At 42.3% G+C, this 26,096-nt stretch overlaps 1 protein-coding gene and 1 long non-coding RNA gene across 12 annotated transcripts in view; one reads left to right on the top strand and one right to left on the bottom strand.

Annotated features, from left to right (window-relative positions):
* B3GLCT (beta 3-glucosyltransferase) overlaps positions 1 to 26,096 on the bottom strand; it is a 141,758-nt gene that overhangs the window by 80,889 nt on the left and 34,773 nt on the right. For 9 of the 11 annotated variants that reach the window (XM_037892001.2, XM_037892018.2, XM_037892032.2 and 6 more), the window contains exon 4: positions 22,477 to 22,586. In XM_037892001.2, coding sequence (XP_037747929.1) covers positions 22,477 to 22,586 — 110 coding nt within the window. Of the gene's footprint in view, positions 1 to 8,189; positions 8,293 to 22,476; positions 22,587 to 23,143; positions 23,271 to 26,096 lie in introns of those variants that run through there. The other 2 variants (XM_037892024.2, XM_043531521.1) reach the window with 2 other exon arrangements.
* LOC119565549 lies at positions 7,308 to 10,587 on the top strand. Its single transcript, XR_005224248.2, has 2 exons — positions 7,308 to 7,649; positions 8,204 to 10,587. It is a non-coding gene; the product is annotated as an uncharacterized LOC119565549 (long non-coding RNA).

The following is a 26,096-nucleotide window of genomic DNA, read 5'->3' as shown; positions in this document are numbered from 1 at the left end:
GGAGCCCCGGGCCAGCGGCCAGAGCCTCACATAAAACCTGGGGGTACTGCAGCACTCCCAGCATCCCTAGCTCTCCTGCCTAACAATGGGGCTTAAGAACACTCAAAGTTTCCCAAGACTGGATGCACAGGTCTAATCTTCCTTACAGAGAAATCGAGAATATTATCCACTTCAGTGGAAACAGGAGCAGGCCCAGTTAGCGACAGTAAAATGTTACATGGTTTATATAGCTGCCAGTTGCTCAACAATTCCTCAAAAATTCAAAATATTAAAGATGTAGAAGAATTCAAAATCTAAAATATTTATCTTTCAATAGGTTCAAGGCAGGTATGTGCCCTGCTAGATATAGCACCTGGACTTTTAATGTCTATGAACTCAACTTGGCTGTTAGAAATATTCTGTATAAGATTTTGTAAAAGGCAGCACTGCAGAATGCAAGAAACAAGCACAGACCATAAAGGCAGAGACCACAATGATAAAGAAGTGGCAAAAGGAAATAGTTAGAAGAAAGCAAAGATAAGGATGAGAAGAAGTCAAATATACAAAACTTCTTTTTATCTCAAACCTTCAAAGAATCACCTATTTCTAGATGACTTTAAGGAGGAAACATCTGAATACAAGCTAATGCCTTAATCTTCAAAAGTGACTAATGATTTTGAATGCTTCTATATTTTGGAGCTCAATCTAACTTTAAAAGGCCTGAGATTTTCAGAGTGCTGAGCACTTGTCCTCTGAAAATCAGACCCTTTTAGAGGGGTCTCAAAAGTTGGGCACCCAAATATTGAGGCACTCAGTCACTTTTGAAAATGTAATGCCAACAAGGACAATGAGCAGAGAGAGAAAACTCTGAAGAGATAGAAGAAAAGATATTGGCACTGAGAGCAGCTGCAGATCGTTCTACCAGTAGGTCATAATGTTCAGAAATGTGGACAATTGTTTTGCACGCTGAAGGCAGGACAACATACTGCATGTCAGAAGGAAAACCTCACTATGGGAAGAAGAAAACTGTCCAGTATTAGAAAGACTGCATAAGAGAAGGTACTCATCATTGTCCACATAAATATGAAAGATAGAGTCATCTACTTATTGGAAAGCATTAAAATTTCAGATCTTCAGACTCTTGTGCAAAGAACTGAAGATTACGACTACACAAGAAACAGATTCTGCCACCTGTACAGATGAATGGAACAACTGAGGATCATAGAGGTGATCTAGTGGCTGAGGTAGTGCTACAGGCATCAGAATTTATTTTATTCTAGTCAAATTTTTAATATCACAACTATCACCATGTTATCTGACTATTTCAGGAGCTTTGACCAATGAGTGTGTACAGACCCAATCTGAAAAAAAATATTCCTACTAGAATTGGAATTCTTCAGACAAGCAAAAAAACCGAAACACAACCACCCTCCCCCTTTCCTTCTCCACCTAATTACATCCCACATGCCAAGTAACTTTTGCAATCTCAAGTAGGGCAACATTACAGCACTTTCTAATTTCAAAATGCATGTGAAAAAATTACATATGTTTCAGTTGGAATGATTCATGTGGAAAAATATCAGAACTCAACTAGCAAGACAGATGGGAACTTTAAAAATATACTGTAATTATGCCTTTGGCAAGCTCAATAAACCACTTCTGGCAGGACTATTGATGTTGTATGATGTGAAGTGCAGAATATGCTTTTCAGTAGTGCTCACCCATTTTGCTATAAGAAAAGGAGTACTTGTGGCACCTTAGAGACTAACACATTTATTTGAGCACAAGCTTTCGTGAGCTACAGCTCACTTCATCGGATGCAGTGAAAATTTCCACTGCATGCATCCGATGAAGTGAGCTGTAGCTCACGAAAGCTTGTGCTCAAATAAATGTGTTAGTCTCTAAGGTGCCACAAATACGCCTTTTCTTTTTGCGGATACATACTAACACGGCTGCTACTCTGAAACCTGCCATTTTGCTATGTGATTCTGAAGCTTGGACCTTTTTTCTCTCCATAACTTTTTTCTTTTTAAACAATATTCTCTTAAATTTGGGCCAAATTTTTCCTTTCTATTGAAAAACTAGCAATAGTAGTTAGTAATGAGTAGTAGGACTACTACTCATAGTAGTTACTAACTAATGAGAAATTAACTATTTTCTTGAATGAGACCCATTTCTACTAGTAAGCACCAGAATCACCAACAGATCATTTGGTAACAAACATCTAATGATTTGTAACATTTGGTTATGAATCACATTCCAATACTTTAATGACTGAACACACTCATCTATACGTCACCTTTTTTCCCATAATTTCTCTAACCTCTCTTTTTTTGAGACCTGAACTGTTATAAATGTTAAATTATGAAGATTTCATTCTCTCACACATGTTGCCTTGAAGATTTTTGCATCAGCTGGTAAAACTATCTCCATTACTGAAGTTCTTGGTCAGTTAAACTCAGCAGATGTTCTTGCTATCCCTCCCCAAAAAAATCAAATGAGTTGATTATGGCATATTGTTTGAATGTCTCCTAAAAACAGGGGTTCTCAAACTTGGGGTTGTGACCATTTAGGGGGTTGTGAGGTGATTATGTGGGAGTCACGAGCTGTGAGCCCCGACCCAACTCCTGGCCACGTGCGGGGCTATGAGCCCCAACCCAACCACCGGCCAGGAGCCCCGACCCGATCACCAGCCACATGCTGGGTTGTCAGCCCAGAGTCTGCCCACACGCAGGGCTGTGAGTCCCGACCCCCATAGGGTGTGGGGCTGTGAGCCCGGCCACATGCAGGGTTGTCAGCCCAGAGTCGGACCACGCATGGAGCTGTGGATCCTGAGCCCCATCCTGGGTCTGGCTCACAGTCCCCAACCCCTCCAGCCCAGCTCCACCCCATCTGCACTCCACCTTCAGTCCTGCTCCGCCTCCAAAGAAAGGTCACCAAATAGAAGTTTGCCCAGGGCGTCATTTTTCCCTAAGGCCAGCCTTGGGACTGAAACACCATCCGCTTGATTGTTCAGCAGCTGAAAAAGTACTTTATTATTTAACAGTCAGACATACAGGCGCATACCTTTCCTGAAAACAATGGCCCCCTCTATTGCTAAAACGCAAAAGTATTTAGAGTCTTACATTAAACACGGTTTTACCAGCATTGTCACCTCCAGTATTGAAAAAACGCAGTGCATCATTTGCTGCAAAGTTTTATCTGATGAACTGATGAAACCATGCAAATTGCAGCGACATCTTGAAACTAGACATCCTGAGCATAAAAATCTGAATGTGGATTTTTCCAAACACTGAGAAGAAGCAACAAAGAAAGCCAGGCTTGATGCAGATGGAGGTTTCCAACAGCACACATCCTCAGCTGTGAAGCCCTCTTATGTTGTGTCGCTATGAATCGCTCGTACCAAAAAGCTGCATATGAGAGGTGAGGAACTTGTTCTGCCAGCATGCAAAGACATTGTGTCTCTTATGCTTGGCAATGATACTGCCAAAAAGCTTATTATACTTTCCATGTTGAATGATACTGTGAAACGCAGAATATGTGAGATGTCTGAAGATATCAAAGAACAAGTTGTGCATGAAATTAAATATTCTGCTTTCAGTATGTTCAGCCTGCAACTTGATGAAACTACTGATGTTACTAAGTGTGCACAATTGATAGTGCTCATACAGTATGTTAATGCTGGGGATGTTAAGCATGAATTCTTACTCTGCGAACAACTTAAAACAACAGCAACAGCATAGGTCGTTTTCAATAAGGTAAATGCCTTTTTCAAAAGCAATGGCAATGAGTGGAAAAATCTTTGTGTATCCGTACCGACAGTGCTCCAGCCATGATGGGTACATGGTCCGGCTTTCAGCAGAAGGTAAAGTGCATGTCACCTAGTGTGACTGTCACTCATTGTGGAATCCATCATCAAAGTCCTAGCTGCAAAGACATTGCTAATGTGCCTTAATGCTATGGTGGATGTTATACAAGCAGTAAACTACATTAAAGCATATACTCTGAATAGTTCCCTCTTTCTGGAAAGAAATTTGGATCCTTTTACATTTTCAACAACAGACTAAAAGCCACTGGTGTCCAAGTGTGCACCATGATGAAAGCATGATGAAGATCAGTATGCTGATGTTAAAGGTGAATGAATATCAGCAGGCTAAACAATATATTCAAAAATGAACAATGATAGGTGTCACTGCTGCCTTGAAGTGTAAAGTAAACAATGCTGCCAGAGAATATGCGACTAGGATGACATTTGTGTAAGTATACACAAATGCGTACAGTGGTTTTTCATCTAGGTTAGAAAACTTTAGAAATATATAATTATCCAATTATTACCTACAAGACACAAAAGGAAGAGTTGAGGGAACAAGCGGTGAATTGCACTCATTACAAATAAGCATAGATTATGTTTATTAGATATCACTTCATTTATCTATCTCTATCTACCTATGTATCTTACAGTATAAGGCAAACAAGGTTTGAAGACATGATTTGGGATAAGATAGAACGTATTCCTAGATGTGGGTGTTAAGGAGGCATCTGAAGTACAAGAATACATACGAGCAGAAAACAGACTGCTCTCGGCACAGGATGATAGAAAGCATAAAACTAGGAGGGGAATACAGACAAAAGGGAGCAATAAGGGAGAAGACTGGGAAGACTGCCAGGGCCCAAGGGAGGAGGAAAGAAAGAAATGAAAGCTGAGATATATGTGCAACAAGATTACATAAGGAACTGAAAGCAAGGACAAAGAGCTTGCATCTGATGAGGTGAAAGACAAGAAGCGAGTAAAAGGATGTTTAAGGGGAAAAAGGGAGATATGTGATGATGCTGAAGTGTTGGGCGAGCAAGAATGCTAACAGCTACAATTTAGATAGACAGGAGGCAAAGGTGGGAAGCAGGCTGGTCAGAGCTGGTCAGAAATTTTCTGATGAAACAGTTGTGCTGGAAAATACCTGCTCGAACCCAAAATTTCTCTCAAAAAAATCGAGTCTGATTTGATGAACTTTCAGGCAAGCACAGGCAGGGTTCCCTGCCAGCTTGCCTGGCAGACTGATACGGAGACTTGCCATGCAGTCTGCTCTAAGGGCTGAGGACCCCAGGCTTGTAGGGTCTGCAGCTCTGGGACAGCCCAACCACACCAGGGTTTCCAGGCTCCCTATCTTGGAGCTGGGAGTATAAGGAATCTGGACCTGCAGCAGTCTCTGGGCAACCTAACAAGTGCAGCTTGCCTGTAGCAGGCTGCCTGATTGGCTACTCTCTGTGGTATTAGTGGGAAAAGTCAATAGACCAGCTCCTAAGCCCAGAAGCAGCAGTTTGGTGGCTCTTCAAAGCATTTGCCCACAGCTGCAACAGCTCTTCCGCCTGCTTGTTCCTAGCCTTGCTCCCACCCTGCTCCTGCCTTGGACCCAGACTTGCCTGACTCCAGATAACCTGGTTCTGACTCTCAGCTCCGATTCCTGGCCTCTAACTCTGGCTCTGACATCTAGCCTTTGACCCGGATTCCAATACCTGGCTGCCTGACTCCTGCTCCAACCACAAGGCATGACCTCCACATCCGGGTCTGACAGCGAGCCTGAAAGTGCTGTGAGCTACCAGGGCTTCTAAGCTCACCGTCACTGAACAGGGAGCCTGGAATTCCTGGGTTGGGTTAACATGGTCTGCAGTTCCAGGGGCGCCCTACCATACAGACTGCCCTAGGGCCAAAGACCCGAAGGCTTCCAGATTCAAGGACCAGTTGGCTCCCTGGGATTCTAGACAGCCCAGGAGTCTGGAAGTCCTCATGTCCCCTGCCTGGGGGAAATCTGCGTGGCAGGGCTGCCCCAGAGCTGTGGAACCTGGGGCAGCCCTGAAACTGGGAAGACTGTATAAAGCAAACAAGGTTTGAAGACATGATTTGGGAAAAGATAAAAAGTATCTTACATATCTGGGGTTTCAAATGAGTAGTTTCTAGGCATGATCTGATGATTTTCATACCTGGTCCAAAGCTTTTTACAGCATAGTTCCAGCCCTGTCTCTCCTCTGGGAGAACAACACAGACAGACAAGGGGGAAGTTTTTCCCCAATTTTAAAAAGTTCTAGCCTTCCCATTGGCTCTTTTGGTCAGGTGCCCACTCCCTTCCTTTTACTATGGACTTTTTAATCCTTTACAGGTAAAGCAAGTAGAGAACAGCTACAAATAGGGGTTTTATAGCTAACTGGTTGGCTGCGTGTCCATAAAAGGAAGCTATTTCCCCACCCCTTTCATTTAGCACAGAGGCCAAGTAAGGAGAAGCTATAAAACAGAAGTAGGACAGCAACCGGGTATGCTCAGTGGATGATCCTGATGGAATACATGAGGGTGTCTCCTAGAGTAAGAGGCCAGGTCCCAAAGCCTATGATGACTTTGGGGGGTGGGGGGAGGATGGATGAAGGGGCTTGAGGGTACCACACAGGAAGGAATTCCCAAGTGCGCCTTCTTGGGTTCTAAAAGGGAGTTTTGCACTTGGGTGGTGGCAGCATCTACCCATCCAAGGCCAGAGAAAAGCTGTAACCTTGGGAGCTTAATACAAGCCTGGAGTGGCCAGTATTAATTTTTTGAATCTTTGCGGGCCCCCACCTTCTGCACTTGAAGTGCCAGAGTGGGGAATCAGCCTTGACACCCTCTGATTGGCTCAGCTTTCAAATTATGAATATGTATGACTCCATCCACCATGGAAACTTACTCTCCAGCTCACAGAAAAGCACTGATCTGCTCAGTAAATACCAGCACTTTTTTTCTGGATGGCTCTTGGCACGCATGGTGGGTGAACGCACCCTTGGGGAGGCTAGCCCCCAGCCCCTCCTCCTCTGCCTGAGGCCCCACCCATCCCCCGCCAGAGCAGGCAGTGCAGCCCCAGCACCAGCCGAACAGATAGGCAGCATGGCATGGCCTGGGGGTCTTGTGCACACCGGCCCCATCCTGCCTGCCCCGGCCTCTCGGCCACAGAAGAGCGGGAAGGGAAGGCAACTGGAAGTAGGCAGGAGGGGGCCTGGGAGCGGAGTGTGAGCAGGGCCATGCCAGGCTGTTTGGGGAGACACAGCCTTCCCCTGCCTATGGTACCCGCCACCCATGATTCTGGGCACTTAGAGTAAAGCCACTTACTTAATCTGTTTGCATGTGTACACAGAGAGAGATACAAACAGAAATCCATTAATTTCTCAACTGCCTCCTCTCTAACTAAATAAAACACCACAATGTAAAAGACATGTGGGTTACACAGCAAAAGTCTTGGATTGTCGTCAGTTCTTCCTCCCTCTCTCTCCCCTTCCCCTTCCCCTTCCCCCTCCCCGGCCCCGGTAATAAAGGAGAAAGCGTGCACAACCAGCAATGAGCAACACTGGTAGCAGAGCAGGACACTTGGGAAAAAGGAACAATATTCTTTAGAGTGAAGCCTCTAGTGTTGATTTCAATACCTGGGAACTGACGGGGAAAAAACTGCCATGGATAGAGGTTGTAAAAAAGACTAACGTGGGAATATTTTCAAGGAATTTCTGTATTTCTAGGTAAAAAAGGAACACTTGTCAAAATAAACAGTGCAATAAAGAGATGCAAGACCTGATTGTCAGAATGAAATAATATGACAAATATTCTTCAGAAAGCAATGACTTTGAAGATGATGTGGACAAGTCTGAACAATCAGGATCAACTGGTTAGTAAACTTATTTTTGGACCATTGTTATGGACTGCCTACCATGACTTACTGTGCTTGTAAATGATAACAGATTATTGTCATAAATTGTGTTTTGGGTGGATTACACTTACTTATGAATTTCAAAATGTTTGTGTTCAAAATATAATTGGTATATTACTTTGTTGTGGGAGTATTTATCAGCTGCATTTTTACCATTACTACAGGACTTCTGACTAATTTTATTACTCAATATAATCAAACATCCTAAGTAAAGATTTCCTGTTTAAAAGCAATGTTTATTAGTCACTTACGAATTTTAACATTTAAAATAGGGTTTTTTCAAGCTGTTTGGTGTGTTGCTAGAGATAAAGGTTTAAATAGGTTTAAATAACTCTTATGATTTATTATTTTACCTATAAAACTGGGTTTAGAATAAATTATATCATATAAACCATGGTAAAAATAGCTGTAGTAAGCGGAATCTTTCATTTACAGTCTTAAAAAAAAAAAGAAGAAGCAGTGCACTGAGTAATAGTGAGTGAGTGACTTTTTTTTTACCATTTTGTTTCAAGGTCCAGCTTAGACATAACGGGTTATGAACGTCCATCATCTGCAATGTCTACAACTTCAGTCATCTGCTGGTACACAGGCAGTGCTGCAACTAAGCATACATCAGATAGTAAATTATCTGTATTTAAACAAAAGATTTTCTTCAATCATCCAATAAAAACATGGATGAGTTCCTAATCAAGACCAGCAAATTCCAGAAAGACTCCATAGATGAAAGGATTGCTCACAGTTTATTCACACACTGAATTCTCCCTTTTATCCTGTTCAGGACAAACATCTCATAGGGTGCAATCATTACAACCAGGCTACTCTCCACCTAGCAGAGCAAACATTGCTGGAAGATTCCTGTACGAGAAAAAAATTGAACAGTGTGCAAAAAAACATTAATGGGAAATTCATTAAGCTGAGTCTTGAGGGGTGAAGCAATGTATACAATGTTCTAGTAGTGTGTTTGTATGAAACAAAAGATGGGGTTTTCTATCTTGAAGAAAAAAAATTATACATCAGGGAATGGCCATACAGCATAATATTTAAAAGTAACAGCAGTAAAAGCTATAAGAAACTGAACAAAAAAATCAAGCCTTGCATATGTAGCTTTGTCACAGATAATGCTGCAAAATGTAGCAAAGGCAAGAAATCTTGAAGAAGGGAACCTGAAGCTTATAACATATGGGTGCAGTGCTCATCTGATGCATCTTTTAGCTAAAGACTTAAGTTCAACTCCAGGAATAAAGGAAAATGTTGTTGAAATTGCAACATTTTCTGTAACAACCACTTTGCTTCAGCTTCACTAAAGAGAGCAGGATGATCCCAACTAATTCATCTCCAAGATGTATTATGGAATTCAGTGACTGACTTGTTTTGAGCTATTTATTAAGAACTGGCCTATTCAGATGACAATTTGTGAAGAAAATCACGCCAAAACAGATGGAACTAACACAGTCAAAGTAGTCAACACTGGACTAAAGAGAAATGTAGAAGATAAGCTGAATATACTGAAAACTATTTCCATAGCCTTGGACAAGCTGCAGAAAGATTGCTACTGTACTGCTAATGCTGTTGAAATTTAGAAATCACTTAAGAGACATTAAAGAAAGAAATACCCAATACTTTACCTCATTTTCTTGGCAATATTCTCAGCTCAACATACTAGGGTAAATGCCTCACTGCTGAAGAAGATGCTACTATTAAACGGGCATCTAATAATCAATCATAATAAATTTCAGGGCTGGAAATGAAACATTCAAGCAGTATATGTTTGCTAAGAAAGTCACACCACTGAACTGGTGTACATCACCAGTTAAGCAGCTGGGACCAGAGTTTATTGAAGTGCTGAACCAGTTTTTTTTACAGTAGTAACCTCTTCTGCAGGCACACAGAATATTTTCTTCATTTGAACTACTTCATTCAAAGTTGAGAAATCAACTGGGAGCTGAAAAAACAGGAAAAATCAATCCTTTTCTCTTCCAGTCTATGAATAAAAATGAGGGGGGAGGACATGAGATCTAAAACTAGATCTAGAACTTACAGTTCTAAAAGTTTGACGCACAGACTAAGTAACTTAGGAGACTCATCTCATTTTCAAGAGACTTAAGTGGTAGTGTAGACATAGCCTATGTCAGTATAACTTATGTCGCTCAGGGATGTGAAAAAAACAAACCCCTGAGCATCATACGTCACACTGCCATAAGCGCTGTTGTGGACAACGGTATGTCGGTGGGAGAGCTTCTTCTGTCAACATAATTAATCTACCCCCAATGAGCAGCGGTAGTTATGTAGACGGGAGAGCTCTCTCCCATCAGCTTAGCATGGCTACACTAGAGATCTTACAGCTGCACTGCTGTAAGCTCTCTAGTGTAGACATAGCCTTAGGCATGTAGGAACTTAAGCGCCAATCACTTTCACTTAGCCTAGAAAAATTTTCAAATACGCCTGACCTGCATTATCATCTTAATTCACTGACTAAAATTAATCCCTCTGTTCCTTTAATAACTCATTTAGCTGTAAATGTGAAAAATCGTTTGATAAGAGCTTATGTATCCAAAACATTTAAAGTTGCTTTAATAAAAATAGATTTTTTAAATTACAGTTACCATACTAATGAAGCTTGACACAAATCATGACTAAAAGTTAATTATCTAGTAAATAAGCAATACCATTCACCATTTTCTAACATACTAAAAATGTACAATAAGAATCTGAAAATATTAACCTATGTAATTGCTTAATTAAATGTGTATAGTTATAGTGTACCTTCCTAAGTAGCAAAAAGATGCACCAAATCTAGTGTAAAGGCTCTATTTCACTGTAAATCAACTTGTTTTAATTGCTATAGGAACCAGTGACAATGGACCGTTCTTTAGAAAATAAAAGTGCAAATGGAAAAGTTGATTAAAATTGATGATTTATATAAAGTCTTTCCACCTAGTGATTTAAATCCACCTTGACAACTGTACAGGCAGGTGGCAAACCGAAGCTACCGTGAAGTGGACTATTAGAGCTGAACAACAGGCCAGCCTGTTCTAAGTGTAGTAGGTAGTCAAGGATCTTCAGTATCAAGTCTTGGACTGAGACCCAGCCACGCTGGGCTGCCCATATTGAGAACCTGTTCCATTTAGATTTTTCCTGTTCTGAGCCAAATTTTCCAGGACCTGTACAGAGCATGAGCTCAACTAAAGACTGAACAGGCATTTGTAACAGGTTTGTCAGCCAAGACTGCCTCACCCAATACAGGGCAACAACCATCACGGTCCTATCTCTCCTGATCTTGGATATTCTCTAGGAATCAGTGGAAAAGTGTAGGGTAAGTCTCTGTTCCACTGTAGAAGGAAGGCATCTGGCAACAATCATTGGTTAGTCTTCTCCTGGAAGAAGAATTTTGACATTTGGCATTGTTTTTGGAGGCAAAATAGTCTGGGGGAGGGGATTCCCCAATAGCAGAATATCAGTTTTATAATGGATCTGTGCAAGGACCATTCATGGCTGGTCATTGACTGCCTGCTTAAGATACTGGTCAAGTTGTTGCTGACCCCTAGAAGGTGAAGAGCTAGTGTGGTCACCCACTGAAACATCACCATGTCCAGAGCTTGATGGCTTCCAGACAGAGATGTGAGAAATGAGCATCCCATTGTTTAAGTAGTACACAGTTGTCATGTTTGTGAAAATTTGCACCACTGAGTTCCAGAAAACATGTAGGGACACTATATACAGGACAATCTGAGGATTTTCAGCTGGAGGACTTTCACATGCAATTCACTGTCATCTGGGGACCAAGCTCCTTGAATCTGTATGTGGTTAAAAGAGACTGTATTGGTATTCTGGATGCTTACAGTCAAGAGGCAAACCTCATGGTCACAGCTGTGGCCATCAAACTCATGACTACATCAGAGGCATCCATGGCTTCCTGTACTGCAGTTCTTCCCAAAGCCATTCCTCTATATCTCTTCCCCTCCTTCCTGCTAACCAACAGCTTTTTCATTGCACCTGGGTTCAATAGGAGATAACACTGGTATGGGGGCACAAAGGTCCATGTTGGCTCCTTTAAGACAAATTTTTGTGTGATTTAAAACCATCTGCAGACACCCCTATTGGTCAAAGGTCTACTTTTTAGAAACTTCTCCTGATCTCATGAGTTATTCTTTGAACCAGACATCCTCCATGCTTCATTCCTTTTCACTTTATAACTCATTATTTTCAAGGCCTTCCTTCTATTTGCTAGTCAGGCCCTTTCTTTACAACACATATATATATTTCCTTAACCAATAAACTAACTTTAATTCTTTAATTTTATACTTAACCTACACAGCATCCTACAAGAGGGATCTCCAGTCCTGGCTCTAGGTTCGCCCTCAAATTGGCTGACAGCGTTGGTCTTGAAACAGTGGCAGCTGATGCCAAGGGCCCCAATGCTGGGATGATAGGCATCCATTTTCACTGGAGTTTTCTTCCCTGCCCTCCTTTCACTGCTGGAGCCCTGGGTCTGAGGTCTACTCAGAGGGTCACTCACTGAGAATGACCGTTTGGATTGCTAAGAGGTTGTGGCCTCCTGGAGGTCCAAGGCAACGTGAATCAATTGCTAGAGTAGGTGTAGTTTCTGCCACCCATGAGAACATAAGAATGACCATATTGGGTCAGACCAAAGGTCCATCCAGCCCCGTATCCTGTCTACTGACAGTGGCCAATGCCAGGTGTCCCAGAGGGAGTGAACCTAATAGGTAAGGATCAAGTGATCTCTCTCCTGCCATCCATCTCCACCCTCTGACAAACAAAAAGAAAAGGAGTACTTGTGGCACCTTAGAGACTAACCAATTTATTTGAGCATGAGCTTTCGTGAGCTACAGCTCACTTCATCGGATGCATACTGTGGAAATTGCAGAATATTATATACACAGACACCATGAAACAATACCTCCTCCCACCCCACTCTCCTGCTGGTAATAGCTTATCTAAAGTGATCATCAAGATGGTCCATTTCCAGCACAAATCCAGGTTTTCTCACCCTCCGCCCCCCCACAGACAAACTCACACTCTTGCTGGTAATAGCCCATCCAAAGTGACCACTCTTTTCACAATGTGTAAGGACAGGCCTAACAAAGAAAATAACAGAACGCCACTAGCCGTCACCTTCAGCCCCCAATTAAAACCCCTCCAACGCATTATTAAGGATCTACAACCTATCCTGAAGGATGACCCAACTCTCTCACAAATCTTGGGAGACAGGCCAGTCCTTGCCTACAGACAGCCCCCCAACCTGAAGCGAATACTCACCAACAACCACATACCATACAACAGAACCACTAACCCAGGAACCTATCCTTGCAACAAAGCCCGTTGCCAACTGTGCCCACATATCTATTCAGGGGACACCATCACAGGGCCTAATAACATCAGCCACACTATCAGAGGCTCGTTCACCTGCACATCCACCAATGTGATATATGCCATCATGTGCCAGCAATGCCCCTCTGCCATGTACATTGGTCAAACTGGACAGTCTCTACGTAAAAGAATAAATGGGACACAAATCAGATGTCAAGAATTATAACATTCATAAGCCAGTCGGAGAACACTTCAATCTCTCTGGTCACGCAATCAGAGACATGAAGGTCGCTATCTTACAACAAAAAAACTTCAAATCCAGAGTCCAGCGAGAAACTGCTGAATTGGAATTCATTTGCAAATTGGATACTATTAATTTAGGCTTAAATAGAGACTGGGAGTGGCTAAGTCATTATGCAAGGTAGCCTATTTCCCCTTGTTTTTTCCTACCCCCCCCCCCCCCGGCCTTCTGGTTAAACTTGGATTTATGCTGGAAGTGGCCCACCTTAATTGTTATGCACATTGTGGGGAGAGTGGTCAGTTTGGATGAGCTATTGCCAGCAGGAGAGTGAGTTTGTGTGTGGGGGGGGGGGGGGTGAGAAAACCTGGATTTGTGCTGGAAATGGCCCACCTTGATTTTCATGCATGTTGTAAGGAGAGTGGTCACTTTGCATAGGCTATTACCAGCAGGAGAGTGAGTTTGTGTGTGTGGTTTTTGGAGGGGGGTGAGAGAACCTGGATTTCTGCAGGAAATGGCCCACCTTGATTATCATACACATTGTGAAAAGAGTGGTCACTTTGGATGGGCTATTACCAGCAAGAGAGTGAGTTTGTCTGTGGGGGGCAGAGGGTGAGAAAACCTGGATTTGTGCTGGAAATGGCCCATCTTGATGATCACTTTAGATAAGCTATTACCAGCAGGAGAGTGGGGTGGGAGGAGGTATTGTTTCATGGTGTCTGTGTATATAATAATGATATTCTGCAATTTCCACAGTATGCATCCGATGAAGTGAGCTGTAGCTCACGAAAGCTCATGCTCAAATAAATTGGTTAGTCTCTAAGGTGCCACAAGTACTCCTTTTCTTTTTGCAAATACAGACTAACACGGCTGTTACTCTGAAACTCTGACAAACAGAGGCTAGGGACACCATTCCTTACCCAGGCCTCAACTTGCAAGTCCTCAATGAGAAGGGTTTACACACTAAATACTTATCAGGGATGTAACTGTCCCCCAGACAGAAAACGCATCAGCGATGCCAATTGATCACAAGGATGAGTCCATCACAAGTCAGGCAGGGCTTATAGAAGTTTTAGAGGTTTCAGAGTAGCAGCTATGTTAGTCTGTATTCGCAAAAAGAAAAGGAGTACTTGTGGCACATTAGAGACTAACAAATTTATCTGAGCATAAGCTTTCGTGAGCTACAGCTCACTTCATTGGATACATTCAGTGGAAAATACAGTGGGGAGATTTATATACATAAAGAACATGAAACAATGGTTAGAGTTCACCATGGCAGTTGGCCTGGGTTGCCTTGCTTTGCTGCAAAGGGGTGTGTACAGAGAGAGTTTTGGCTTTTAAGGAACGTTCAAATTAAAAATGAACAGAGATAAGGAGAGTGAAGAAGTGCCTAAAAGGTAAGTATGAATCTCAAAAGTAGTAGATCAGACACTTGCGAGGTTCCATCTCACTGCCGCAGGTAAGAAGGAACTGAAGGAGGGTCACATCCACTCTGCCCTTTATGTCCTTGCACAAGGGTGCATGCACAGGCCCAGTGGACATGACTACTAAATAAACTCCGACCTCACATGCATTAGACGCATGCACACCTAAGTAGAATCCACACTGAAAAATACTCCAAAACACTTTGTGTCCGGCCTTTTCCACTCACTAACTAGAGAGGACCTCATGAAAGAAAATTTCACCTTTCATTTAAAAAGAAGTCTAGCTCTTTTCCTTGCAAAGAAAGAAAACAATACACTAGGCACATAAAGCAAAAGATACCTTTTTACATGTAACAAGGCAATTAAAACATTGTGGTTACAGAAATAGCTATTTTTAAAAATGGGTATGCATAGAACAAAGACAACAATATAACATTTGCTTAATTAACTTTTCAAATTAAATGTTGCAAATGTTCACCGGTCCATGATACCCTTATGCCGCAACGTGCGTCATCAGAAGACCCTTGGATCCAAAACCTCAAAGACCTCATTAAGCCTATGGGTGTGTCAAGCACCCTCTTTCAGACCGAAGGGGAGGAGCAATCCAGCCTCTTATGTAGTAAATACAGCTGCAAACAGAGACTACTGCTCAAGGTACTAAGCAGCCCAGTAGGTTAATACTCCTGGGGGAATTCTGCACCACTGCTGGCCGCCACTAGTGGCTGCTGGACCTGGCAGAGCAAGCTCACAAGTAGAGGACACTGCGTGGGTGGCAGGGCAGGAGGAGCTGGAGGGTTCCTGGCAACTGCAGTTCCTAGTATGCCCTTAAGGAAGGAGGCGGTGTGCAGGAAACTCCACACAAGCCGAGGACCCAGCATCAAGCTGTTTCTCCCTCTGGATCCCTGAGGTCTTGGCAGGGAGGGGGTGTAAGTGTCTGGGCTGGGGGGGCACAGCTGGGTTCTGGGAGGGAGGGCTTGCGAGTGTCTGGGTGTGGGGGACACAGCTGGAGTCGGGGGCGGGGGTGCAAGTGTCTGGATGGGGAGGCCCGCAGCTGGGATCTGGGGGAGGTGCATGCGAGTGTCTGGGGCTGGACTCTGGTGGGGACAGGGTGTCTGGCCCCCCTACTGGGCTCTGCGGGAAGGGAGCAGAGAAACAGGAACTGGGTTGTCATAGCGGTTTCCTCAACACTCTACTCCTGGAGGAATTTTTTTGTGTCTGTACTATTAGGCACAGTTGCTGATAGCTATTCTGAAATAAATTACCAAAATAACCAAAACTGACATGATTATATAGTGTTATTTTGACAAATAAAATATGCAGAATTTTACAGAATTTTAAAATATTGTGCACAGAATTTTTAATTCTTTGACGCAGAATTCCCCCAGAATAGTGATTTGCAGACTGTGCACGCTGGTGGCAGACAGGCAAGAGAAAGTTGTGAACATTACCCTGAAAGGAAGCAGAAGGACAGAACTTCTTGGGAACTGAGCTCACTGGAGTGCTAGACTAGGGGATTTCTGAGCAAGGATACTGTTTCTACTGTGTTCAGAGAAACAGTACTGACTTTTTTGAAAATACATAAATGAGATTATACCAAGACTGTACCTGACTTGTGCCACAAACATCTATTCCTAATGAAAAGAACCCTGCCAAATTTAGGCTAACGGTTCAGTCTAAAGCGGCAACTCCACAAATTTCTGCCTCTCTTGTAAACAGGACTAGAAATATATGAAAGTCAGATTTAGGCTGTTGCAAAAGATTAGCATTATAGAGTATAAAAAGTCTTATGCAGATTTGTTTCAGAGTAGCAGACGTGTTAGTCTGTATCCGCAAAAAGAAAAGGAGTACTTGTGGCACCTTAGAGGCTAACAAATTTATTTGAGCATAAGCTTTCGTGAGCTACAGCTCACTTCATCGGATGCATGCAGTGGATTTTCCACTGCATGCATTCAACGAAGTGAGCTGTAGCTCACAAAAGCTTATGCTCAAATAAATTTGTTAGCCTCTAAGGTGCCACAAGTACTCCTTTTCTTTATGCAGATTCATTACTTCACAGAACCTATGAAAGAATAAATACATCTCTGCTCAGGCAGCATGGCATGACATTTGTTTACACACACAAACTTCAGAACACCTTGTATTAACTCATTTTTTTAAACAGAAATAACGGCCACTAAAGGAACAATCTGCAGTGATGAAATTACAGGCTGAAATGACAGAAACTTAAGGGCTTGTACACACTAACACTTATGTCGGTATAACTTATGTCGCTCAGGGGTATGAATAAGCCATCCCCCGAGCAACGTAAATTACACTGACCTAAGCACTGGTGTGGACAGCACTGGGTTTAAAATGGCACCAAAGGGCTGGGCCTACACTCAGAGGGGGCCCACGAGGGGATGGCCACGGCTGCAGCACTGTGACGGGTTCTGCTGGTCAAATCTCTCCTCCACCAGCTGCCCACCCACTGGCAGTGAGTGGTGGGCGGGGGGGTGTTCAGCAGCCAATGGGGGTGGGTGTGCAAGGAGGCAGCAAGGTGATGCTGCAGCGCATGGGGCAAGGTGCATCACTGCAGCCCCCACACACCTGGACTTGCTGGCTCCAGGGCCAATCCCAGCCTGGCCAGCAGGGCCCCGCTCCCCAGCCCCAGGCCCGTCTACAGCCGGCACTGGCTGCACACTGAGAGCTGTGGTGGCTGATGAGTGCGTGTGGGTGGGTGGGTGGCAGCGGCGGCCCCAAGCCGGGCTGAGGTGCCACCAGAGCCAGGTGGCGAGACTGGGAAGACGCAGCGCCAGGTACCGGGAAAAGTGGACCTGTCCCCAGGGCCCAGCCAGGCATGAAGGGCACAGAGCATTGAGCAGGGAGGGTCAGTCAAATATCACCCACCACGTGTGAGAAATGGGTAAGGGTGTGTGTGTCACCCTTCCCCATGTTTGTGGTGGGAGTGGGGGGGTGTCACCCCTCCCCATGTGTGTCCCCTGGCGAGTTCTGTGTGCCCCCCCCCCACTGCAGCATGTGGGCCACTGACCCTCTCTTGGCTGGGGCAACACAGACTGGCAGCTGCACTCATGTTTCTGGTTCATTTTGGTGACTGGTTCTGGGTGCAGGCTGTTTTGTCCTCGAGGGCTGAACCCTTCCCCACTGCAGCTCTGCCATTGCTGGCGCAGGGCAACAGGACCATAGGCATTGGATTTTCAGTGCAATGTGCCTGGCCCTAACCCTGGCAGGGGCACCAGTTCACATGGCAGTGGATCTGTGGAACAACAAGGTCTGCGCAGTCTGCCACACTGGGTGCTGGTTGTGGGCAGCTCATGCAGAGTCCTGGGGTAGCGTCCTGACTGGCACCAGTGCTGGCGTGGGAGTGTGTGGGATGCAGGGTCCTGTCTGCTGTCTGTCCTGAAGCCGGACTAATATGAATAATGACACTGTAAATAAAATGTATTAAAGTTTTTCATGTTTTTTATTTTTAAAATGTTTTAAACAGTTTTAAATTTGCCCCAATTTCATACAAAAACATAACTGAAGCACTAGTAATTCATATGAGAAATGTGAAGGGTGAGATAGTGTGATGGTTTCCTTTTAACGGGAGCAGCACATGGCTGATGTTTTGGCCAGCTTTGGATTTGGTTAGCTGTTTTTATCCACTGTGTTTTATTTTGTATTTTTTCTTTTAGAATTTATTTTATGTACACTTCTGTATATGCTTTTTGCCCTAGGGCTACCGTTGCTGGTACCCTAGCGACAGCCATTTCCATCTGCAATTTAAATCTGTAAACGTAAATAAAACTTGTACAGCTGTGTGCTGTGTCACAGACAACTTCTATGTCAATCCCCTGTCTTTTACAAACATTCCCCCTGGGAGCCTACAAATATGTTTGGCGCTGGATCGACAAAAGGTTAATCAGGTCCTGAGTGTGGACAGTGCTATGTCGGCAGGAGAGCTTCTCCCACCAGCATAGCTACCGCCTCTCAAAGAAGTGGTTTTATTATGCCAATGGAAGAGCTCTCTCCCGTTGGCATAGAGTGTCTTCACCTAACGTGCTTCAGTGGCACAGCTGCACTGGTGCAGCTGCACTGTTGTAGCTTCTAGTGTAGACTAGCCTTAAGTGTCTCACCTTTGTATGTGGCATCAGTTTAAACTGGTGCAATTGATCTCAGCTATATGCTTTAGAATGTGATTTTGCTCATAACCAGGGATTCTAGTTTTCCCGTGTTAAAAATATCAAAATTCTCCAATAAAAAAAATATAAAAGTCCATATTTTTCTGCAATTAAAATGAAATGATGAACTTTAGTTTCCCTAGTCACAATATATATAGGTATCAGTTGAACTAGGGTGACCATGAGCCCTGTTTTGGCCAGGAGTCCCCTCTTTAAGCCCTGTCCCAGACATCCTGACTTTTTGGCAAAACTGGGCATTTGTCCCATTTGCTCTTGCCAACTGAGCAGCAAACAGGAAGAATGAGTAGTTTTGCCAAAAAAGGGGTGTGCCCCCATGGGGGCGCAGAGGAACGTACAGGGGGGCAAGCGGCGACAGGGCTTGGGCCGTAATCCCCAGCCCAGGACACCTCAGACCAGCCGTGCATAGTCTCTCATTTTCACTTTGGGAAATAGGGTCACACTAACTTTCAGCAAAATTTAGTTGATAGTTAATATATGTTTTTATTTTTTTCACAAAATGTAAAAACTAAAGATTCTCTGTAAAAATGCAAAGTCTATTTTTTTCCACATTTTTCCCATGGCAAATGGATTTCTAGGATCTCTGCTCATAACAAGCAAAGCACTATGGCACAAATACTGTGTATTACAGAGATATATGACATTTGTTTTATACAATAGCATTTATACATATTAATCCCATGGAAGCATGCAAAGCCCTGGAAAACAAAGGCAATGAAGACTGAATGAAAAGGACTTAAATGATTTTCTTGCACTCTTATAAGCTTTGTAAACTTTATGTTCAAGTACACTTGCGTATTAATGACACCCGAGTTCCAGAAACTTTACACCACAGCTGTTTGGTTAAGTCATTCATAATTCCCTTTCATCTTTACGTTTTAAAAGCAACATGTCTACAAACGTAATGAATTAGTTTCAGAGTTTTCTGTAACCTGAAGGTTCTTATAATAAGAACATGTTTCACCTACTAGATCAACTTGATACATAGTATCCCTGTCTTCCAAGGTAGTTTTATCAGCCCCTAGAGGCAACCAAGCTACTAGGACTGCTTCAAAAACTCCATTAGTAGTCCAGAGTGATTTGGTGATTTTAAAGGGTCAATATTTTTACAAGCTGTTTCAGCTGTAAAGTTAGCTATTCCCAGAAGTAGCAGCGTTTCTAAATTCCTGGGGTGAGCCAAGTCCAAACATTATAATATGCTTTACCTAATATTTTCCTCATACTTGACATGTTATTCCTCTTTGTATTTCTATTTTTATCATGCTCCACTGCATAGCTTAAAAAACTGGTAAAGAACTTAAGAAATTTTCCTCATCAATAGGTTTTAAATAATTACTTAATATGAAAAAATACTGGAAAAAAACATTTTATAGCTAAGTAATAAGCATCAACTTCATTTTAACAATTAAAGCAACACTGACATCTAGTGGCAACCTGAATGATAGTATAAAATAGGTAGGATTACATTTTTAAAATGTGAAGTGTAAAATAAAAAAATAAATTATACAATAGGAAACTTTTACAGTGGATGCAAACAGTGCAGTGACTTTTAAAACACTGCAAGAGACATTCACTGTAGTTCAGTAAACAAAATAAATACAGGTGACAAGTTTTATTTTTTCAATTTTAAAACTCATTAACTGTAAATGCTTAAGATGCATATCATCAGGGACTTAACTTCAGTATGGTCTGAAGGTGATGCCCTTGAACACATTCTTTCAAATGGAAGTCTGAACTCCAAATTTCAATGCACAGAGATTTCAAAGGTTTTTCCCTTCAGTGACCAATACTCATGATCTTATTCACAATGGTTGAGGGTACAGTATTTGAAAGTGACGACAGGAGAATAGAGACACAAGGAATACAAAGAGGTTTGCTGAACTTTTTTCTACATTTTGCTGCCTTTTTTTCCCACCCCCCCTCTATCAGGTTCTGGACATAAGTTTTAGTTTGCTATCGTTTTCCTCACTTCCTGTCCTAAATCGTCACGTGGACTGTTAAGCAGGCATTGTTACATCTGAAAACTGTTTCCATTTCAATCTAGGATGAAGGGATCATTTTTCTAAAGCACTATGGGATTCTCTTGGAAAAATAAACCCAATACTAAAAAAACCCCACTTTAGTTCATTCAGAAGTGAGAGTTGCTCCCAACTACATGACTATTGCCTTCTTACGGGATGTTAACCTCTCTTCCTTCCCTTGTGTAAACAAGCATGTCTTTATTCCCTCTTGATGAACATATCTATGCTACCTCTTATTGACTTTTCTGGCTCCCAGCCAGCGACATTCTGAGGTGTCAGCATTAACAAAGTTTACCAGGAATTCATTTTTAATAGCCACACCTTGTTCCTGCCATTGGATCCGTGCAAATATAACCATGCGAGGAACCCACTGAACTTAACGGGGGCTCCATGTGGTGCAAGGACTGCCTGCATGGATGCAATTACAGAAATGTGGCCTGAAAAAAGGGCAGTTAGAACATATTTAATTAATATAGTATTGATCAGCTCAGGTAGATACATAATTAGGAAGCGTTTCATACAAGGGCAGCAAGAATCCTAGAGATTTAGTGCACATAGCATTTTTTTTAATAACTTTTTGAACCCAGTTTACTAGAGACGAAAGTTCAGTTCAATAACCCCACCACAGTATGTTACCTCACAATTTCATTTTAAATATAAACTTTTATTTTAAAAAGATCAAAAAATGAGGAAGAGAAATTTTAAGATCTTTGAACAACTATGGTTTAACAAGTCAATTTTAGCTCTAAGCTAAGGTTCTGTGATCCAAATTTCTGACTAATGTTCATTCTAAACCAGTGATAATACATTTATGTGATAAAAATGCAGACAAAAGCTATACCGAAGCAAATGAAGATGCATTACAAATGTTAAGGTGTGCCCCTGAAAGTGATCCTACATATTAACTTAAACTGATGTACCTACTTCATCAGAAAAAACATATTAAAAAACTTTAAAAAAAAAAAAAAAAAAAACAACTTATACCATTAGATCCTATTTGTAAGCTTTTTCCATTCAACAACTTCTTTTATCATTTCAGATCAAATTCCACTCGCACAAAAACAGTTGTTTTACAAACATTATTCACTACAGTATGTAATTCAGCATGAAAATCCCACTTGGTGATCATCATCATATGCCATCAGTGATAGCCTTGAGCTTAAACAATTTCTTCAGAAAATGCACAGAGAAGAGTAAACAAATGCATTCTGAGGGCGTGTCCACATGGTTCGCTAGTCTGCATTAGAAGGGTGTAAATTCTAGCGTGCACTAGCATGTCGTGCACTAACTGGGCTATGTGGACTCTTCTAGTGTGTACTAAAAGCTCCCTAATGTGCATTAATGTAGTATTGTTTAAAACAGTACTACATTAAATGTGCACTGGGGAACTTTTAGTGACAACATAAGGGTCCAGACATGGCAGTTAGTGCGCATTACAATTTACAGCTCTCTGATATAGACTAATACACTATGTAGACAAGCCCTGAGATAGGTTAACAAAATAAAATGGATTATAAAAATAGGCTCAGCCAAAAGGTAGTAAAACGTTGTACAGACATATGCAAGAAGCACGCAGTATATTTTATCTACACATACCTTTCCAAGCTCTTCAGCCTGTTTTAAAATATTGCGCTCTAAATCTTCTGCTCTTTTTGAATGAAAAGAGTTACTTTGACTCTGGATGACAAATACAATTTCTTGTAATTCTGTGAACAAGGAAATAAAAATATTTAAAGAAAACAGAAATAAATGTAAGTTCTGCACCACTGCTAAAGAGAACTTTGAGGGGGAAAAGCAAGACATAAAATCATAACTGATTTATTTAATTAATAATAAAAATGCATAAACATACATAAAAGTGTTTATTTTCTCAAACAGCCCCAGTTTTAACTGTTTGCTTGTAGGAAAGTAGAACTCTAACTTTGTCATGGTATTATAGAATTGCCAACCTCAAGAGATAAAAAATCGTGATACCAGCCCCCCAAAACATGAGATTTTAAAACCCATCAAATCATGGGTTTTAGTCTGTCTTATATTAATCACATAAGCAATAATGTTAAAATATGGAATTGATTTGGCCTTTTGCAAGAGGCAACACTTCCCTGACCCCCTCCCACTTCTCTACCTGAGACTGGACAGCACTCACTAAGCCCCACCACGCATGCTCTTCTTTGCTCATCACTATGATTGACCTCCCTCTCCTCTCCAACCCTCCCCTCCAGAGCCCCCCTTTCTCCTGCACCCTCTCATTCCCACTATTTACCTTTCACCATGTCTATGCTGCTCCTCACAGTCCATATGCCCAGACTAGCCTGCTGAACCATAGAGTGGCAGCCATCATGCCTGAGGATATGGCTTCAGTCTCACTGAAAACATTGGGAGATGGCAGTCACTTTTATTAAGGGCAGCCTCACTTCAACCTGCAGATTGTCACTTCCCTGCAGTCTACATCTTGCAGTCTTCAGTTCCATTGACAATAATCAGACATGGTGGCCATTTTGAATAAGGAAAATTTAATCAATTGGCAGCCTTCCATCTTGTTTTCGAGATACAGGCAAAAAAACACCCCCAAAATTGATAAAAACAACAAGAGTTGGCAATACTGGTATTATTACATCAGGCCCCATGCAGTTCTGTCTTTATGCCTGTAGCCACAGCAGTGCTGAACAGTTTCATAATGCTGTTGGTGCACCACAGGGAATGCATTATGTACAACCACCACCTAGATAGCACTTACAGGACTGCCCCTCTGTTGGAGGGGGTATGCATTCTAATTTTCATATCCTGCAAGAAGACTAGCTTGGAGAAAATAAATATTCTTAATTTACTTTAGAAAAGGAAAAACACTCTTCTATCACATTATCAAGACAATCTATCAGACTATGGTGTCACTTTTAAGTCCTTCAGGATAAAGCTGCTAAGATAACCACAGAATTGCTACAACAAGAGGAAGGAGTGAAGATGGGAGACTAATTCTTAAAGAAAGGCAGAGAAATGGAAGGAACGACAATGAAAGAAAGAGAAGTAATTTCAAGGAAAAGAAAAGATAAACTATGTGAACAAAGAGCAGAGAAGAAAACAGTATCAGAAAAACTTTTAACTAATGCAGTTTCAGCTCAAAATTTCTACCACTGTAATCCAAGGAGGAAATATCCAAAGTTTAAACATCTATTTATTAATCCCACACCAAAACACATTTGTTATTGTTAAAGTCCTAGAACTCAGAGTTGCGTCCTGGGTGGTAGCTGAGATTAACCTACCCCAAATTACAGGTTATATGATATGGAGACCTGTAACCCCTGCACTGGAACCAATTAAATGCCTGGTATACACGGGCAGAGGTATCAAAGGCCAGGGGAGGCTGAGCATCTCAAAACAGCATTGTGTGGCCCTGCCCATGCTCCACCCCCAGGCCCCTTCCTGCTTCCGAGCACTCTGCAACTTTTCCCCCATGGCCTGGGCCCTTGGCTGGGGCTAATGGGGGCCGGCCTGCGGCCAGGGACTACAGGCGACTGGAGCCAGTGCATGCACTGCCCACCCACCTGGCACTCGGGGGCAGGAGGCGCTGGGGACTGTGCCACCCGCCTGGCACTCTGGGGCTGGAGGTGCTGGGCGCTGGCAGGGGCAGAGGGGTGGGGCCTTGGGCACAAGGGGCGCAGTGGGGGCTAGCCTGCCTGAGCCCGCGGTTCACCTGCTGCCCATGCTGGTATAGGAAAGTATGAGTGATAAGCAGGTAGCCACCCTCCCCTGTGTTAAAGTTTAAGAAAAGTTGTGGCCTGCCACTTAATTCCATATATGTGTCTATCCTCACTTTGCTGCTGTATCCACATCAATATTGTTCTTTTCATACTTGCCTCCACCCATGACTCTGAGACCACCTCCGTGACTCATTAAATGTGCAGTCCTAACTCACTCCATGTTGGGCTTTTACAAGTTTGTGCTCATGGTGTAGTGGAAGGCATAACTGTGTTTGGGGCCAGAACAAGCTTTCGAGTTTCACAGAGCTCTTCCCTTCTGGGGATGGTAATCAGAGTGTTTAAACTAAATACAAGTTGGGACAAATTGTTACCCATAAGGGGTTCAGGCATACTTGTCTCTCATATCCCGGGACCAACACAGCTACAACACTGCAAACAACTAATAACTATAGTTATCCCCCGATGTCCTCCATTTCTCCCTCACAGCCTTATTTTACCTCCAGGCTCACCACGCGCGCGCACGCGCACACACACACACACACACACACACACAAAGATAGTGACTACTTGAAAAGAATCTGCAGTGAAAGCTTATGAATATAAATTGTTTGCTATCTAAAAGCATACATTTTCAGTGCACAGATTTACACAACTTCCATTGATATGAATGGGAGTCACAAGGCTAAATCTGTATGTATACCTCTCAAAATATATCCCTAGAGATAAATAATGAAAATTAGATAGTTTTATAAAATTACTGATTTAGTAGTACATTTATAGATACGGCAGTGTCTGAACTATAGACAGTTTCATTTATGGTATATTTAGCAGCAAATGGGGATGTACTGGAGAAGAACACTCCCTAGAAAGAATCCAATACCCACTTTGCGGTCTGTGCACTGGAGACTTCCCAGGAAGTATCCTTTACTAGAGTAAACAAATGCACAGAAGAACCCATCTAAAGGAATAAAGAAATACATTTCTTTAAAAAAAATTCAATGCACACTTTTATATAAAAACATAAAACAAAACACTTCATGATTAATACTCAGCAGACCTATTAGTATTTTAGAAGGCTCCCTTCTCTTCCTGACTTGATAAGAACTACAGTATTTCACTGCTTGAGAAATATCTGGTTTACTACCATGTCACTTTTCCTTCTCTCGTTCTTTTTATGTATCTTTTTTGTGATGAATGATAAAAATTATCATTCACCACCTTAAATTTACAGGAATTTAAACTGTTGGTAAGAAAATTATCTTCCCCACAGGAACTTAATAAAATCATATTATGCAAGCCTTCCTACAAAAGCGAAGCGTTGTGGTCCAGTTTTTGCCTGAGATGTAATTGCTCACATGTCTGAACAATAACTATTTTACTGTGATTATTTGTATTGCCAATCAGGAATTGGGGCACCATTGTGCGAGGCACTCTACACTCCTAACAAAAAGGCTATCCCTGTTCCAAAGAGTTTACGTTTTAAGTAGGAGCTCATTACTGAAAAGCTTTACTACATCT

This window comes from Chelonia mydas, chromosome 1 (genome assembly GCF_015237465.2).
Source record: "Chelonia mydas isolate rCheMyd1 chromosome 1, rCheMyd1.pri.v2, whole genome shotgun sequence".
NCBI lineage: Eukaryota > Metazoa > Chordata > Testudines > Cheloniidae > Chelonia > Chelonia mydas.
The sequence above is the reverse complement of the archived record's forward strand: the minus strand, read 5'-3'. Positions and strand labels throughout refer to the sequence as shown.